At 43.0% G+C, this 18743-nt stretch overlaps 1 protein-coding gene across 1 annotated transcript; it reads right to left on the reverse strand.

The window, feature by feature from the left end:
• Nucleotides 1-6790: 6790 nt before the first annotated feature.
• LOC122022872 lies at nucleotides 6791-8592 on the reverse strand. The gene is made up of 4 exons (XM_042580984.1): nucleotides 8418-8592; nucleotides 7605-8175; nucleotides 7118-7508; nucleotides 6791-7027 (listed from the first exon to the last, which is right to left on the reverse strand). Exons 1-4 carry the CDS (start codon nucleotides 8590-8592, stop codon nucleotides 6791-6793), a joined length of 1374 nt encoding a protein of 457 aa, XP_042436918.1.
• Between the last annotated feature and the right edge of the window lie 10151 nt (nucleotides 8593-18743).

The following is an 18743-nucleotide window of genomic DNA, read 5'->3' on the forward strand; positions in this document are numbered from 1 at the left end:
AATTATTATTGATGAAATTAAGTTGTGTGTTCGGGGCGAACACGGGATGCTTAATTTCATCGGGAGACCAAAACCAATTCCTCCTCTCGGTCCCTATCGTAGCCTCTAGTATATAGATATACCCACCGCATACCCACCTTCTTACCCATCCAATGGGGCCGGCCAAGCTAGCTTGGAACCCAAGCTAGGGCCGCCAAGTCCAAGTGGATGAGCTGTATAGGTGGCCAAAGCTTGGGTCCCAAGCTTAGGTGGTCGGCCACTAGAATATTAAAAGGATTTTATTAAAATTATTTCTTATGTGGATATCATGATTTTAAAGAGAGTTTAAAATTAAAAATGTCCTTTTATAGCTTTCTACAAAGATTAAGAGAAGAGATTAATCTCTTTCCTTATTTGTAGTTTAAAAGGATGGTTTTAATTTTGGTAAAAACTTTCCTTATTTGTAAATCATCTACATGTTTAAAGAGAGTTTAAAATTTGAAATCTTTCCTTATTTGTTGATTAAAGGAGGATTTTAAATTTTAAGAAAACTTTCCTTTTAATCATGTTCATGATTTAAAAGAGAGTTTAAAATTAAATATTCTCTTTTATAAGTTTCTACAAAAGATTTGATATCTTTCCTTATTTGTAGATTAAAAGAGATTTTAATTTTAGAGATAACTTTCTTTTTATCCACATATTTAAAAGAAAGATTTTAATTTATTAAATTTCCTTTTTATAAACCAATCATGAAGGGATAAAATTATTGGAGAAATTTTTATAAATTTCTGGAAACAAATTAGGAAGTTTTAATTCTTGTTTAATTAAAACTCTCCTTGATTTGAGGAAATAAGTGGCCGGCCATGTTTAAGTGAGAAGAAAAATTATTTTAATTAAAATAAATTTTTCCTTTTCATGACAAAAGAATTAAGGAAGTTTTTAATTAAATTTCCTTATTTGCCAAGACCAAGGATTATAAAAGAGGGGGTAGAGAAGGCTTCATGGTGAACAACCTCTATTATTTTCTCCCTCTTTTCTTCCTTGGTGTGGCCGGCCTCCTTCCTTTCTCTTCTCTCCATCTTGTGGCCGGACCTCTCTTCCTCCTTGAAGATCAAGTGGTGGCCGGATTTTAGCTTGGAGAAGAAGGAGAGAAAGCTTACATCCCTTGGAGCTTGATTGGTGGAAAAAGATCTTCATCTCTTGGAAGCATAGTGCTTGGACGAAACTTAAAGAAAGGAGAAGAAGGTGCTTTGGTGGTTTCTCATCTCGGAAGATCGTTGCCCACACAACGTCCGAGGTTAGAAGAGGAATACGGTAGAAGATCAAGAGGTCTTTCTAAAAGGTATAACTAGTAATTTTTCTTTCCGCATCATACTAGTTATTTTTGGAAATAATACCAAATACAAGAGGCATGCGATTCTAGTATTTCGAATATGTTTTTCGATGTTGTGTTCTTTTGTTTTCTTTTTCCTTGTGATTTGATTGTTCTTTTCGGTTAACCTAAAGTTATTTTAGGAAATTAAATATTAGCTTTCCATAAAAGGTTTTGTCTAGTCGGTGGTGGTTGCTCCCATATCCAAGAAGGCCATGTGCCTCGCCACGTCAGTACTGGGAACCAATTATGGAAATTAATATTTAATGGAATTAATAACTTAAGGTGATTTGGGTTGAACGTGTTAAGTTCCGTAGGAGACCCAAGTCAAAACCTAAAAGAACGAATAGATTAAGTTTTGGATCAAACGTGTTAAGTTCCGCAGGCGATCCAAAATTTAATTTAAAAGAACACATGGTAGCTAGGAAAAGGTTCAGACCTTTGTACAAAATTTTTGTACAGTGGAACCTCTAGGCTTTCCGAGTAGCAACCAACAGATAGTACGTCAAGGAAACTTTGTCGAAGGCATGTCTAGGATGAATATGGAATTCTACCTGGTGCACTAGACTTAGTGGATCTGACCGAAGCTACCCCAGTCAAACATGGGCTAGTTAGACCAAAATTTAGTATTAAGTTTTTTGGGCAGGAACAGTTTGGAAAGTCTTCAGCAAGTGGTCTAATGATATTCAAGTAGGTCATATGCCTCGCCACTGAACTGAAACTTAACCTTAGGACGCCTGCTTGATTAACCCAAAGCTAAGTTTGAATCTAACATGGGTTCAATAACCTCTTCAATTCTAATTAATTCAAACCTAATTCAAGCCTAACTTAATTCAAACCTAATTCAAACCTAACTTAATTCAAACTTAATTCAAACCTAATTCAAGCCTAACTTAATTCAAACCTAACTTAATTCAAACTTAATTCAAACCTAATTCAAGCCTAACTTAATTCAAGCCTAACTTAATTCAAACTTAATTCAAACCTAATTCAAGCCTAACTTAATTCAAACCTAAGTCAAGCCTAACTTAATTCAAATCTAACTTAATTCAAACCTAAATTTAATTAAAATTATTTTAAAAACTTAATTAAAATTATTTAAAAACTTAATTAAAATTATTTAAAAAACTTAATTAAAATTATTAAAACTTAATTAAAATTATTAAAACTTAATACACTTAATTAATTCTTAATAAATTTCAACTTGAAATCTTAACTTTAATCAACAAGTAAAGTACTTTAACCTTAAACAAAATTAAATTTTTATCCTAAAATCTTTACCTAATTCCTAAGAAATTAATAATAATTCATAATCAATAAAGACATCTCACACAATTATAGGATTACCATACTTGAAAATTTAGAATGGGTGAGATGCTAAGAGAATTAAAATTTAAAATTATTTTAAACATGTTTTGAAAACTTATATATCTATTTTCTTAAGAATTATTTTCAAATTTTGATTGATGATTGATTGGGTGTATTATATATAAATTATTGTTATTCACTGCCTAAGTCTTTAGAACCTTAAGTCAATCGTGACCCTTAGACACACATAAAAAAGTCTTCCTTGTGGGTAACAAGGATATCTAAAAATAGTGTCTAGTTAAGGGGGAGAGACTTGATTGTAGGACATATTTTCTGAAAACATATTTTGAAAAATGTTTCAAAATACTCTTTGAAAATTGTTTGATAAAACTTTTTTAATCTTAAAATCTCTTAATCAATTTTTTGTTAACGAAAATTATTATTACAAAATTATTCTTCAAGCATTATCTTTTCAAAATCATATTTTTCAAACTCATACTTTTTGAAAAATCATAGCTTGAAAAATACTTTGAAAATTCCTCTACAACTTTATGCTTCATACTTTGAAATATTCTTTGCAAATAAAAAAAAATTACTTAGTACATAAGAAAAATATTTTTGAAAGAAATTATAAGAAATTTTTGCAAGCATTAAAACTTCTATATCTTGTTTTTGCAACAAAAAAAAAAAACTTTAAGTCTTGGAATATTTTTTGAAACATATTCTTGAGAGATTTTACTTAGTGCATTCTTCAAAACTATTTTGAAAAAGATACTGCAAATTTACTCAATTTTTTAATGGAATTAGGCTTTTTCAAAATCTCTATGACTCATTTTTGAAAACTCTATTATACATCAAATGGTTGAGGGAATACCTTAGGCATATCCTGACAATATTTAAAAAGTATTCCATCATTGTTGGTGCAAAACTTAGGAATCCTTAGCAATTAAAGTCATTTATGAAGAGTTCTTTTTGTTGTATGACAAAAGGGGGAGAAGAAGGGTTTAAGTTAGAAATCTAAATCTTTTTGAATTGACCTAACTTAAACATATTTGTCAAACATCAAAAAGGGAGAGATTGTTGGTGCAATCGACCTCTAAGGTTTTAATGTCAGATAAATATGTTTAAGTATGCTTAAGTATGTATGGAACTTGATCTAGGGAAGTCCTAGTTGTAGGCTAGGCAAGGAGAGAAATCTCGGTATATCGTGGAAGCCAGGTGGATAGGTCTGGAGGACTTGATCCCTGGGTAGCCGAATACTGAGTCCTAGTTGTAGGCTAGGTAAGGGAAATCTCGGTATGTCATGGAAGCCAGGTGGATAGGTCTAGAGGACTTGATCCCTGGGTAGCCGAATACTGAGTCTTGGTGAGTGAAGCCAAGTGGAGAAAATCCTATGGGTGGTAACCCTAGGTAACGAGAAGTCTTGGAGGAGTGAACTCCAAGCAAGGTTGATCGGATGGTTTCCGGTCGACCGCGCGCGGTCGACCGGACCAGCGGATCTCGGTAAATCTAGGTTTAGGTTTATCATTGTATTCTGTATTACTATTATTACTGTTGGCTAATGTAGTATTGCAGGAAAAGTCTTAGTAGATTGAGCGATCAGATACTGAGCAGGCAAAAGTCCAAACAGGTCTGGAGGACTGTGTTTGGCAGGTAAGTTGAGGTAAACAACTGGAGGAGCGACAGTGAGGTCGGGTTCCCAAAGGGAACAACCTAAGGTCGCTGATCCAACTGAAGAAACCGGGAAGGTTTCCAAGTTGAGATCAAGACAGTCCTACTGTCTTTATATTACTCATGGTTTATATATTACTGTTCTAACCTTTGTGTTGCAGGGATACTTTGCTTAACTCTGTGTTGCAGGTATAGCCGGATCGGTCGACCGAACAGAGGGATCGGTCGACCGAACAGAGGGATCGGTCGACCGAACCAAGTTGACTCAGCACAGATCAGTTATGTCAGCAACGATCAGAAGCAAAAGGAAGTTAAGCTGATCGGTCGACCGAACGATCAATATTAATGACGCAGTAAATGCAGAACACGGTAAATCTCGACGAACAGGGAAGGAGCCTGTTCGGTCGACCGAACAAGGGGATCGGTCGACCGAACCCTTAAAGCCCAATTAATGCCAGAGATTCGAGCCAGCATCATAATCTAGCTGTGGGTGATCGGAGCTGGTTCGGTCGACCGAACAGAGGGATCGGTCGACCGAACCTCAGTGCACCTATAAATTGAGGCTCGAAGTCAGAGGCCAAGAATAACTTTCTGATCAACCAAAACTCTGTTCTACAAGCAATTTGAGCTACACGTCTTCGTTAATTCAGCAAGCCACATTGCCCGGAAGTGCCGACCACAAGCTTTGTCTTTCAATCTTCTTGTCGGTATAACTTTACTTTTTGCTTGCATTGTATTTAACTTAAGCAAGATAGTAGGGTGTTACTATCTTGCTCATACTTGTACGATTTTCTTCTTTTCGAAGGATTTCGAAAAGAAGAAATATAGTGATTGCCCATCGGTGCGGTCAAGGACCGCGGGCCTTTGAGTAGGAGTCGAGCTAGGCTCCGAACGAAGTAAAACATTTGTGTCTCTATTTACTTTCCGCTGTGCACGACTTTGATTTAAATACAAAAAGAATAGTTTTTAAAAAGAAGCGATATTCACCCCCCCTCTATCGCGATACTCGATCTTATCACGACCCTGGAGTTTAACGTCGTCGCTCAACGATCTTCCGAGTGGGATTTTTATAGTCGCAGCTTCGACTCTGGGGTTTAACGTCGCCGCTTGACGATCTTCCTAGTGGGGTTTTTATAGTTGTCACTTCGACTCTGGGGTTTAACGTCACCGCTCGACGGTCTTTCGAGCGGAGTTTTTATAGTCGTCACTTCAACTCTGGGGTTTAACATCACCGTTCGACGGTCTTCCGAGCGGGGTTTTTATAGTCGTCGCTTCAACTATGGGGTTTAACATCGCCGCTCGACGGTCTTCCGAGTGGAGTTTTTAACGTCGCCGCTTCGACTCTGGGGTTTAACGTCGCCGCTCGACGGTCTTCTGAGCGGGGTTTTTATAGTCGTCGCTTCAACTATGGGGTTTAACGTCGCCGCTCGACGATCTTCCGAGCGGGGTTTTTATAGTCGCCGCTTCAACTCTGGGGTTTAACGTCACCGCTCGACGGTTTTCAGTACGAGGTATTTATGGTCGCTGCTCTGCATTTGGGGTTTAACGTCGCCGCTCGACGGTCTTCAGTGCGGGGTATTTATGGTCGCCACTCCGACCCTGGGGTTTAACGTCGCCGCTCGACGGTCTTCAACTTTAAATTTGCCATTCGACAGTAATTTTGATAACCTTTGCCTTTGATTCAGTCCTGTAATTTTGAAAGGGACAAGAACATAGGAGACACAATATTGATTGCATCAGCGCACCTTTCAGCAAGTTCGATACGGCTGGAGATGGTTCGCGCTCCAAGGGCGTTCGAGCCGCCGTCCGTCCTCGTCCTCCAGATAGTAAGCGCTTAAGCAGAGCTTCTCCACGACTTTGAAAGGTCTGGCCCAGGGATCCTCTAGCTTGGTGATGTCGCCGACCGGCTTCACCTTCTTCCATACGAGATCGCCTACCAGAAAAGATCTAGGTATCACTCGTCGATTGTAGTTCTAACGCATCCTTTGTCGGTAGGATGTTAGCTACACGGCAGCCTTGGCGCATGCTTCGTCGACTAAGTCCAACTCCAGCTGTCTCCGCTCGGCGTTATCCTCATCGTATCGCTGCACCCGATCGGACGCCACCCCCACCTCTACCGGGATGACTGCTTCTCCTCCATACACCAAGTGAAACGGGGTTACTCCTGTTCCCTCCTTTGGAGTCTTGCGAATCACCCATAGGACTCCCAAGAGCTCGTCTACCCAGCTGCCTCCTATATGGTCGAGCCGAACTCGAAGTATTCGTAAGATCTCCCGATTGGCGTTCCTCTTGTCTGTTGCTCTGGGGGTATGTTACGGAGGTGAAGTCCTGATGGATGTCGTACCCTCTGCACCATTCTCTTAGTTGCTGGCCAACGAACTGCCTTCCGTTGTCCGAGATGAGTCGACGCAGGATGCCAAATCGATAGATGATGTGCTGCCAAATAAACTTTTTGACCATCTACTCGGTTATCCTTGCCAGCGGCTCGGCCTCGACCCACTTGGAGAAGTAGTCGATTGCCACAAGTAGGAATTTCCGTTGTCCGATCGCCATTGGGAACGATCCTACGATGTCCATTCCCCACTGGTCGAACGGGCAGGACACCACGGACGACTTCATCTCTTCCGTAGGCCGGTGAGAAGAGTTATGGTACCTCTGGCAGGATAGGCAGGTTGCCACTATCCGAGTGGCATCTTCCTAGAGAGTTGACCAAAAGTATCCTGCCAACAGAATCTTTCATGTCAGTGAGCGGCCGCCCGGGTGCCTTCCGCAGGATCCTTGGTGTACTTCCTTCAGAATGTAATCAACATCTTCCGGGCTAACGCACTTGAGTAGAGGTCGGGAGAAGGCTTTCTTGTACAACTGATCCCCGATCAGCGTAAATCTCCCCGCCCTTCTCCTAAGTGTGTGTGCTCCTTCACGATCGGTCGGCACAAATCCTGTTCGCAAGAATTCGATTAACACCGTCCTCCAATCATCTGGGAATGTGAGCCCTTCCATCTGATCGATATACACCACTAAGGATATCTGCTCGATCGGTTGCTGGATGACAATAGGCGTTATTGAGCTTGCTAGCTTGGCCAGCTCGTCCACTGCCAGATTTTCCGAGTGGGGGATTTTGCGTATAATGACTTTGTGGAAGCTGGCCTTCAGTTTTTCGAAAGCATCAGCGTAGAGCCTGAGCCAAGCATTATTGATCTCGAATGCTCTGCTTAGTTGCTAAGCTGCCAACTGGGAATCTGAGTGGATAAGGACTTTGACAGCTCCCACATGCCAAGCTGCTTGTATACCAACTATTAATGTCTCGTACTCTGCTTCATTGTTGGTCGCCGATAATCTAACTGAACGGACAGACGCATCCGCTCTTCCTGGGGGGGAGATTAGCAGTATATCCATTCCGCTTCCTTGCCGAGTAGACGACCCATCCACGAATACCTTCCAAGTGGCCTCAGGCTCGGGATTCTGTACTTCGGTGACAAAGTCTGCCAAAGACTGCGCTCTGATAGTCGTTCGTGGCTGATACTGAATATCGAATTCGTTGAGTTCCGTGGTCCATTTTATCAGTCTCCCAAACGCCTCCGGATTGAGAAGCACTCTTCCCAACGGGCTGTTAGTCATGACAATGGTCGTATGCGCCAGGAAATACGGGAGGAGTCTCTGAGCGGCGAGCACCAATGCGAAGGCAAGTTTCTTGAGACAGATATAGCGGGATTCGACATCTTTTAGAATATGGCTCAAGAAATACACCGGCTGCTCCTCGCCGTTAGACCTTACAAGGGCTGAGCCGATCGCATGCTCGGTCGAAGACAGATAGATCCTGAGGGGCTCTCCGACGACTGGCTTGGCTAGTACCGGTAGTGCATTGAGATAGGCTTGAGCTCTTCAAACGCTCGATCGCACTCCTCATCCCACTGGAACTTGGTGGCTCGGCGCAAGATCTTGAAGAAAGGTAGACTCCGGTCGACCATCTTAGAGATGAATCGGGATAAGGCCGTTATCCGACCGGTGAGGCGCTGAACTTCCTTCAAATTCCTTGGAGGTGGCATATCTTGTAGTGCATTTACTTTGCTAGGGTTCGCCTCGATACCCCGCTCGTTAACTATATAGCCCAAAAATTTCCCGCTCTTCGCGCTGAACAGGCACTTGCCCGGGTTCAGCTTGATCTCGTACGATCGGAGTGTTTGGCAGGTTTCTTTGATGTCTGCGCAGAGGTCAGTAGCTTGAAAGGATTTAATAAGTATGTCGTCGACGTACACCTCCATATTCCGTCCAATCTACTTCCGGAACACTTTATTCATGAGCCGCTGGTACGTGGCCCCGGCGTTCTTTAAGTTGAACGGCATTACGTTGTAGCAATAGGTGTCGTCTACCGTGATGAAGCTCACCTTCTCCTGATCTTCTCGGGCGAGCGGCACCTGATGGTATCCCTGATATGCATCCAGCATGCATATCAGTTCGCACCCGGCGGTCGAGTCCACCATCTGATCGATTCTAGGTAGGGGATAGAAGTCCTTCGGGCATTCTTTGTTCAGGTCCCGGAAGTCAATGCAAACCCTCCACTTGTTGTTCGGCTTGGAGACAAGTACTACGTTCGTTAGCCAGCTTGAGAACTGGACCTCCCGTATGTGGTCGACCTCCAATAGCTTCTCGACCTCCGCTCGAATAATCTGATTCTTCTCGGTGATGAAATATCTTTCTCTTTGCTTTACTGGTCGAGCATCTGATCAGACATGAAGTTCATGCTGCGCGACGCTAGGGGAGATATCGAGCAGCTCGTGTGTTGACCATGCGAAGACATCATGGTTCTGCTGGAGGCAGCTGATTAGCTTAGCTTTCTGATCGGCTCCCATATCAGATGCTATGAAAGTCGTCGCCTCTGGTCGGCAAGGATGTATCTGTACTTCCTCCTTTTCTTCATAAACTAAGGTAGGAGTTTTCTCAGTTATGGTGTTTACCTTGATCCGAGGGGCCTTTCGGGCTGACTTAGCCTCCGCCTTTACCATCTCGACGTAGCAGCGCCAAGCAGCCAGCTGATCCCCTTTGACTTCTCCGACCCGATCTTCAACCGGGAATTTAATTTTCCGGCAAAATGTTGAGACGACTGCTTGGAACTCATTAAGGGGTGGTCGGCCCAATATGACGTTGTAAGCGGATGGGGCGTCTACAACGATGAAGATAGTCGTCCTTGTTCTCCAGAGCGGCTCTTCTCCTAGGGATATGGCCAGCTTTATCTGACCGATCGGCTGGACCTCATTACTGGTAAACCCGTACAGAGGAGTTGTCATCGGCAGTAGCTCGGTCCGGTCTATGTGGAGTTGATCGAAAGCCTTTTTGAAGATGATGCTGACCAAACTCCCTGTATCAATAAATATGCGGTGGATTGTGTAGTTAGCAATTATCGCTCGGATAATGAGGGCGTTGTCATGCAGCACTTTGATTCCCTCTAAGTCTCTGGGACCGAAGCTGATCTCTGGTCCGTTTGCCCTTTCTTGGCTGCAGCCTACTGCGTGAATTTCCAGACGTCGCGCGTACGTCTTGCGAGCTCGGTTGGAGTCACCGCTGGTCGGCCCACCGGCGATGATGTTGATCTCTCCCTGAGCGACATTACTCCTGTTCTCCTCCTCCCTACTGGAGTGCCCGACTTGTCTGCGCGAAGCTGGGGTGTGGTCGTCCTGATGCTGATGCCGCCGCTCAGGTGACCGCCTGATCTCTCCTTGTCGTCCGATACTCGGCCATCGGTATCGCAGTTTGGGGGAAGGCGATCGACGGCGATAACTCTGAGAGTCGTCTGAGCGACCGTAAGAACTCCGCGGTAGTCTCGGGTGTTATGGGTGGCAGACTGATGAAAGGTACAGAACATAGGAGTCCATATCTTTCCCTTAGGCCTTGGCCATTCAGCAGCTACGTGTTGGACGGCGTGTGGCCTTGCCTCATGATGTGGTCGTACCACATCGGCTCGGGGCCCTCTAGGAGGCTGGTTGCTGGTTGGCGGCCTTCGTTCAGCATGCGCGCCTGGCTCTGATGGCGCTTCTTTCCTTCGAGCCGCCTGAGCCTCCTCCACATTAATGTATTCACTGGCCTTCTTTAACATATGGTCGTAATCGTGGGATGGCTTCCTGATGAGCGAGCGGAATAAGTCCCCGCCCATGAGTCCCTGAGTGAAAGCATGCATCATAGTCTCAGATGAGACCGTGGGGATGTCCATGGTCGCCTGGTTAAAGCGTTGAATGTAGGCCCGCAGGGTTTCTCTCAGCCCCTGCTTCATAGAGAACAGACTGACGCTGGTCTTCTGATAGCGTCGGCTACTCGCGAAGTGGTGGAGAAAAACTGTCCTGAAGTCCTTAAAGCTCTGGATCGACCCGTCTGGAAATCTTCGAAACCAACGCTGAGCCGAGCCGGATAAGGTAGTGAGGAAGACTTAGCATTTAACGCCATTCGTGTACTCGTGAAGGGTTGCAGCATTGTCGAACTTGCCAAGGTGGTCATCTGGGTCGGTCGACCCGTTGTACTCGCCAATCCCCAAGGGTGCGTAGTGCCTTGGTAGGGGATCTTGCAAAATGGCCTCGGAGAACTGGCGATTTATCCGCTCGGGGGATGAGTCAGCTCTGGGCGCTTTGCCCTTCCTAGCGTCCCGAGCGAGAGCCTCGTCTAAGGAAGACCGGTCTTGATTCGCTTGCGCGATCTCGGAGGGCGTCTGGAACAAGGCCCGATGGAATGGGATTGGGGCAGGTGACACCTCTGCTTGCGTACCGGCTGGGCCTTTGTTTTGACCCCATATGGAGAGTTGCTCCTGCCAGTCTTCGTGCGCCGCTCGACCTCCGGATGCTGAGGTTGCTTATTGTGCTTGCCGCTCGGCTAGCGCCTTCTGCTGCTGCTCTATTATTTTGGTCGCTCGCGCTTGTACGAGCCCGTCAAGCTCCTCTTGAGAGAGCGTCACTGTGTGTTGGCGTCCAGCTTCTTCCATCTTCTTGACTCGGATTCAAGTGTATTCCCACAGACGACGCCAATTTGATCATGTCCGAGTGTTGAGTCGATGGACGCTGGGGACGTGGCGCTCCTGTTGTCTGGTCGAAGACTCCAAAGACGTAGATCCCTTGCCTCCGTGGACCTGCAAACACAGTGCCGAGTCGGGGAGGGGTTCCCCGGCGATGGCCCTCCGACGCTTAAATCAAATCTCCGACAGAAAGAAAGAAGTAGAGAAGAAGCGAGAACTGTAGCTACAGTAAAGATGTCTCAAAAACATACCTTCGTTGAAGTCTAGGGATCTTTATATAGGGCTCCCCATAGGTGCGTGCACGCTCCTCAAGGCGTGCACGCTCCTCAAGGTGTGCACGCTCCTCCAAACATACCTGGAATAGACGTGTCAGGAAAGCACACCCGACACCCTACCTTAACAGCACGAGCATATCTCTGATGTGACAGTAGAAGTTTTCACCGTACGATTCTCTGTCCAACCAGGCCACTAGCCATACCTCTTGTCGACGACACTGGTTCCTAGGAAGATCTCTCCACCTGCTCCCTCTGTCTTTTACCAGGCCGAGAGGAGGAACCGTTCGGCTAGTGCCTTTTCCGGGCCAAGCGGAGTAACCACTAGGCTAGCACCTTTATCGTGCCGAGTGGAGGCCCGTCGGCTGACAACCATCAGGCGAATGCCCGCGCGGCCTAATGTCGTGGCTACTGTTGGCCGAGCGGGATGGACGCTCGACCACCGTTTCTTCCCGCTTTGCCTTATGAGCGTCGAAAACTCAGCGCCAGGCCGAGTTGTCGAGATGCTGGGTCGGTTAATTAGGAAGGCAACCCCCGCCCGGGTCGAACATCTGCCAGGTATTGACCACTTTGACCTTCTGCCAGGCGGCCCCCCTCCTCTTACCACCGGATCAGCATGGATATTACTATTAAAAATAACATTTGGTTAATTAAATATTGTCTATCATAATAAATTAAAATTTTCTTTTTTACCCTTAAAGGAAAATAAAACAAAAAATTAGATGTTAGAGAAAGTTGAACGCGAGAGAAAAATATGATGAAAAAAAATGTGATGGAAAAAAATGAAGAGAGGTAAAGCCTGATGAGAGAAAATGAGGAGAGAGAGTGTGATGGAAGAGATCATGGTGGCAAAAGGTGAATACGCTCGCCCGTGATGGAAGACATCCAATAAAATTGGAACAATACAGTGATGGGAGAGATCATGGTGAGAGAATATGAGGAGAGAAAAAAATATGATGAGAGCCTATGAAGAGAGAGAGAGGTGATGAGAGAAAATGAGGCGGGAGAGTGTGCGATAGGAGAGATTGAGGACATAGAATGTATGATAAGAAAAAATAAGGAAAGAGAGTGTGATGGGAGAGAAAGTACGATGAGAAATGAGGAGGAGAGAGAAAGTATGATGATATAGAAAGTGTGATGAGAGAGAATTAAGAGAGAAAATATGATCAAAGAAAATGAGGAGAGATGATGAGAGAGGAAGTATGATAAGAAAAAATAAGGAAAGAGAGCATGATGGGAGAGAAAGCATGATGAGAAAGGATGAGGAGAGAGAAAGTATGATAATATAGAAAGTGTGATGAGAGAGAATTAAGAGAGAAAATGTGATGAAAGAAAATGAGGAGAGAGTATATGATGAAAGAGATTGAGGAGAGAGAAAGTATGATGAGAGGAAACAGGAAGAGAGAGAAATTGATATGAAAGAAAAATTGAACAAATATATTAAGGGTATTTTCATCCAAAACTTAATTCGCATTCTCATTTCTATCAAAACCCAAAGGAGGAGGTTCGGTTCATCAATAACTAAATTTTTTAATTTCATTTTAAAATTTTAATTTCATTCTCATCAACCAAACATAAGATTTGGGAATAAATTCATTCTCTTAGGTTATGTTTACCCAAAGCACGGATGAGGAAAGGAAAGGAATCTATGGTAGAAAATTATCCTCGGAGGAAGAGAAGACAAAAGGATGAAGAAATCTCTTCCTTTACATGCTTGTTTATCTTGTTAGAGGAAGGTGTATACATGCAATGTAATTTTATAAATAAAAAAGGGTACATGCGTCATTTTTTTAGGTACATGGTGTAATTTTATGAGTTCAAAGGATACATGCGTCATTTTTTTAGGTATATGTGTTGGTTGCTATGCGAAATATCAAATCGGTTCTCCTGTACAAAAATTTTGTACAAGTCCTGAACCTTTACTAACAACCTATTGTGTTCTTTAGAAATTAAATTAGGAATCGCAAACAGAACTTAACATTATTGATTCCAAATTTAACTTATCTGTTCTTAGTGGTTTAGACTTGGATCGTAAACGATGCTTAACATTATTGATCCAAATCCACCCATGTTACAAATTCAATTAAATATTAATTTCTAAAATTGGCTTTCAGGACTGCATGGCGAGGCACGAGGCCTTCTTGGGTATGGGATCATCCACCACCGCCAAAACAAAGCCTTTTAAAGAAATTCAATATTTAATTTCCTTATATAACTCTAGGTTTAACCAAAAGGAACAAGTGAATCACAAGAAAAAAAATAAAAGAACACAAACTCGAATCAAAAATTTGAAACCTAGAATCATATGCCTCTTGTGTTTGGTATTTCAAAAACTATACAAAGAAAACTAGTATGATGCGGAATAGAATTACTAGTTATACCTTTTTTTTGTATGCAACGACCTCTTGATCTTCTACCGTATTCCTCTTCTTATCTCGGACGTCGTGTGGGCGACGATCTTCCAAGACGAGAACCACCCAAGTCCTTCTTCTCCAACAAGTTTCAGCCACAATCAATCAACTCCTTGAGATGAAGAACTTCGGCCACCAACCATGCTCCAAGGGATGCAAGAAACAAAGCCTACTATCTCTTCTTTTTCCTCTAATAAAATCCGGCCATCACCAAGCTCCAAGGGATGAAGATGCCGCCGGCCACAAAGGAAAAAGAATAGGAGAAGAGAAGGAAGAAAGGGTCGGCCACCAACCAAGGATTATAAGAGAGGAAAACTATAACATAGGTTATGAGGTGAGGCACCTCTACCCTCTCTTTTATATTCCTTAGTTTTGGCAAATAAGGAATGATTTATAAAAACTTCCTTATTCTCTTTTCCAATTAAAGGAAAGTTTAATAAAAAATTTCTCTTTTAAACTTCATATGCCCGACCACTTATAATCCTCCAAGCAAGGAAAGTTTTAAATACAAAATTAAAACTTCCTAATTTGTTTCCGGAAATTTTAAAATAAAAATTTCTCTTAAAAAATCCCCTTCATGGTTGGTGATAAAAGGAAACTTTTATAAATTAAAATCTCTCTATTAAAATCTTCTTTTCAATCTACAAATAAGGAAAGATATCAAATCTTTTCTTAATCTTTTGTAGAAGCTATATAAGGAAAGATTTATAATTTTAAAACTCTCTTTTAAAACCATGAGGATGGTTACAAAAAAGGAAAGTTTTATCAATAATTAAAATCATCCTTTTAGCTACAAATAAGGAAAGATATCAAACATTTCTATCTTTTGTAGAAAGCTATAAAAGGAAAGATTTATAATTTTAAACTCTCTTTTAAAACCATGGTACCCACATAAGAGAAGATTTTTTAAAAATAAAATCCTTTTATTTTTATTATGGTCGGCCACCTAAGCTTGGACACAAGCTAGGGCCAGCCACACATCAACCCATCCAAGCAATGTCTTGGTCGGCCCTTGCTTGGGCTCCAAGCCTGGCTTGGCCGGCCACATAGGGATGGATAAGAAGGTGGGTATGGGTGGGTATAATACTTTATAAATAATATGCTACGATAGGGACCGAGAGGAGGAATTGGTTTTGGTCTCCTAATGAAATTAAGCTTCCCATGTTCGCCCCGAACACCCAACTTAATTTCATCAATAATAATTCATACCACTAAAGAATTATTATTGAACTACCGCACAAATCCCAAATTACATTTTAGGCTCCTTCTTATTATGAGTGTGTTAGTCTCCATATGTTTAAGATATAGAATGCCCACTAATTAAATGAGTTACTGACAACTCACTTTAATTAATATCTTAGTCCAAGAGTAGTACCACTCAACTTCATTATCATGTCGGACTAAGTTCACCTGCAGGATTTACATGATAATCCTTATGAGCTCCTATTGGGGGCATCATCAACCTAGATTACTAGGACACAGTTTCATTCTATAATCAACAACACACCATATAAATAATACCATTTCCCAACTTATCGGGCCTATTGATTTATCGAACTAAATTGCATCCTTTGATAAATTAAAGAAATGAATATTAAGTACATGTGCTTGTTATTATATCATGATTAAAAGCACACACTTCCATAATGTTGGAGTGTATACTAAAAGCCTAGCTTTTTGTATAAACGTTTATTTAGAAATAAGAATCACATTGGTCAAATAGCTACATTTATATATACTAAGTGTAGTTATTCAATTAATTTATATTGTAGATAACATGGTGTGTGATGTCACACACAGAAGATCATGTTATTAGTTCTTTATAAATTATAAACAGTCACTCACGACTAAAATGGAAAGGAACATACTATTGGAATAGTCATAGTATAATTTGGTATTAGTTTATCTTGACTAATAAATTACACTAGTACACCATGAGTGTATTGAGTAGGACCATTTAAGGAAAGTTCTTTTTATACTGACTTAATAAAAGAACAAGGCCTTTGTTATTATGGAAGTGTGTACTCTTAATCCGAATATAATAACAAGTACATATATTTAGTATTTATTTCTTTGACTTATCAAAGGGTGAGATTTAGCTCGATGAATCAAAAGGCCCGATAAGTTGAGAAATGATATTACTTATAGTGTGAGTTGTTGATTATAGAAGAAAAATGTGTCCTAGTAATCTAGGTTGATAATGTCCCCAAGAGGAGCTCATAAGGATTATCATGTAAACCCTACAGGTGAACTTAGTCCGACATGATAGTGTGGACGTATACAAATTTGAACATTTGTAAGAGGAGGGTTTTACCCATTAATTATCTTGTCAATAAATCTTTATGACAAATAAAATTACCTCAAACACCGTGAATTTTGTATGCCACGATAGTATGGACGTATACAAAACCAAACATTTGTAAGAAGAGTTTTTCCCATTAATTTTATTTTCTTGTCATCCTGACAAATAAAATTACCTCATACACCGTGAATTTTGTATGCTACGATAGTGTGGACGTATACAAAAACTCAACATTTGTAAGAGGGGGTTTTAATTTTATTATCTTGTCAACTTATCTTTTTGACAAATTAATAGTTGGTTTTCCTTTGGTCACACAAATAATAGCAGTGACTCCGATGGGGAGGATACTATTAGACGTGCCTAAGTGTATACCATTACTTGACACTAAGTCCATTAATAAGATTATGCCTCTTCCGATGGGGAAGATCACACGCTCTTAATTAATTTTCTATAGTTATCCTAAATGGAAGTTTGATCTAGTGATCCGCAAACAAACTCATCCAATATAGAGGAAGGCACTCAGAGCCAACGCGCAAGTTTGTTTGCATCACTTACAAACCAGTAATGGAGACCGTGGAATTTATTAAAATAAATCTCTCTCCCACTTAGTTATTTAAAGTGAGAAATTTTAACCTATGCTAGTGATCCTGTCCGAAAGCTGAATCAACGGACGCTGGGCACGTGGCACTCTCCGAGTCGTTGACGTAGATCACCTGACTGTCCACGCGGACCTCCGGTGAACCTGCACAGAAGTCGGGCCGGGAAGGGGTTCCCGGCGACGACCCTCCGACGCTCAAGTCAGATAAGCGAACAACGAAGAAGTGGATCCAAGTATCAAAGAACGCGTACCTCCGGTGAAGTGCAAGGCTCCTTATATAGAGCTGGGAAGGAGCTCATGCACACATGTCGAGGCGAATACGTGTTCCCAGTCCATACCTCAGTAAGGGCTTGTCAAAAGGCTTACCTGACACCATACTGCTACAGTTTGAGCACGTCTTCGATGGGACAGCGGAACACCTTGTCGTAAGATTTGGAGTATGGCTTGGTCATAGAGCATGACAGCTGTCAGAAGATGTTCCTTGTCCTTCTCTCCTTACTCCATGCCGGGGCGTCCGGCCGGCCGGCACTCACCTCACGTCCGGCCGGCTGGCTGGCATTTACATCATGCCCGGCCATCAATATGCACTGGTATGCATAGGAGATCCTCGGTGATGTGCTTCGTGGGGACTGTTCGCAGTATGCTACCTTATGTCTTCGGCCGAGCGTGCCAGCCGCTTGGCCCTATAATCATATTCAACGAGCGCCGGAACCCCGACTCCTGCCGGGGTGCCTCTTGCCATCAGTTGGACACCGGTCGGCCGGCCGGGCGGTCAGCCTACCGATCCCACCTTCGATCGTCCGGTTGGTCCCCCCTTATCCGATCAGCCACCGGGCCCTCTGATTTCCACGTGGCGTCGACCCCTCGGAAAGGGGGTCCCCCGTTCTTACCGCCGGATCACTTGCCTCCCCTTCAAGTCTAGTCGAAGGAGGCGATTAGTCCGACTGACTGGACTGCGAGTTTAGCCGGGCGGCTCCTTCGTGACAGTATCCTCCGCTCGGCCTCCCGTAGGGATGGCCTTAAAGTTAGTCAACAGTAACATTCCTCGAATCTCCTCGTAATCTGCGCCAATCTCCGACATTAAGGCTGAGCATGCGCTCATTAAATGCATCGAATGGCTGACTGTCATGTGGCGCCCTCCCGTCATCGTACGGCGGCGGCGGCGTAGTGCTTTGATGGGATCGAGGCGGTTCGAAGTGGACGGCGCGATGCGCGCTTTGATTCCCATGACCTGGATCCAACGGTGGAGGCCGGCCGGCCTCTATACTATAAAATCTTCGTTTTCTCCTCCTTCATCTCACTTCTTCTTTCGCGTGCCCCCGGTTATCCCTCGCGTTCTAGAGCTCCGGCGATCATGTTCTCTTGCTTCCGGCGATCCCCGGTGTTCTTCCTGTTGGAGCAATCTTGCTCAAGACATTACTCATTGTTGATGTTTGATTAAATGAGTTTAAGTTAGGCATTAATTGTGATCTAACATAAGTATTGAGTAAGCAGATATGAAGAGAAGACCAAGTATGAAAACTTGGCAAGGAAAGTTCTGGAGGTACGATCTATTGGCAAAATAGAGACTTAGCATGACAAAGTCAATGGTAGCCCTTGAAGGCAAGCGCAAGGATGAGGAGTCATTGAGACGGAAGCATCCTAAGGGCGCAAGGCTGAGGGAAGGTGCTTGGAGGCATGAAGTCTAAGCTAAGGAAGTATTTCAAGTATGTAAATAATGTAAAACTGGAACTGTACAAACTGCTGTAAATCTCAAAGGTATAAGGTACCAGTCGACTGGTACCCACACCAGTCGACTGATACCAAGGCACAGAACGAACAGAATGTCGACAGGCT

Source organism: Zingiber officinale, chromosome 9B (genome assembly GCF_018446385.1).
Source record: "Zingiber officinale cultivar Zhangliang chromosome 9B, Zo_v1.1, whole genome shotgun sequence".
Classification (NCBI taxonomy): domain Eukaryota; kingdom Viridiplantae; phylum Streptophyta; class Magnoliopsida; order Zingiberales; family Zingiberaceae; genus Zingiber; species Zingiber officinale.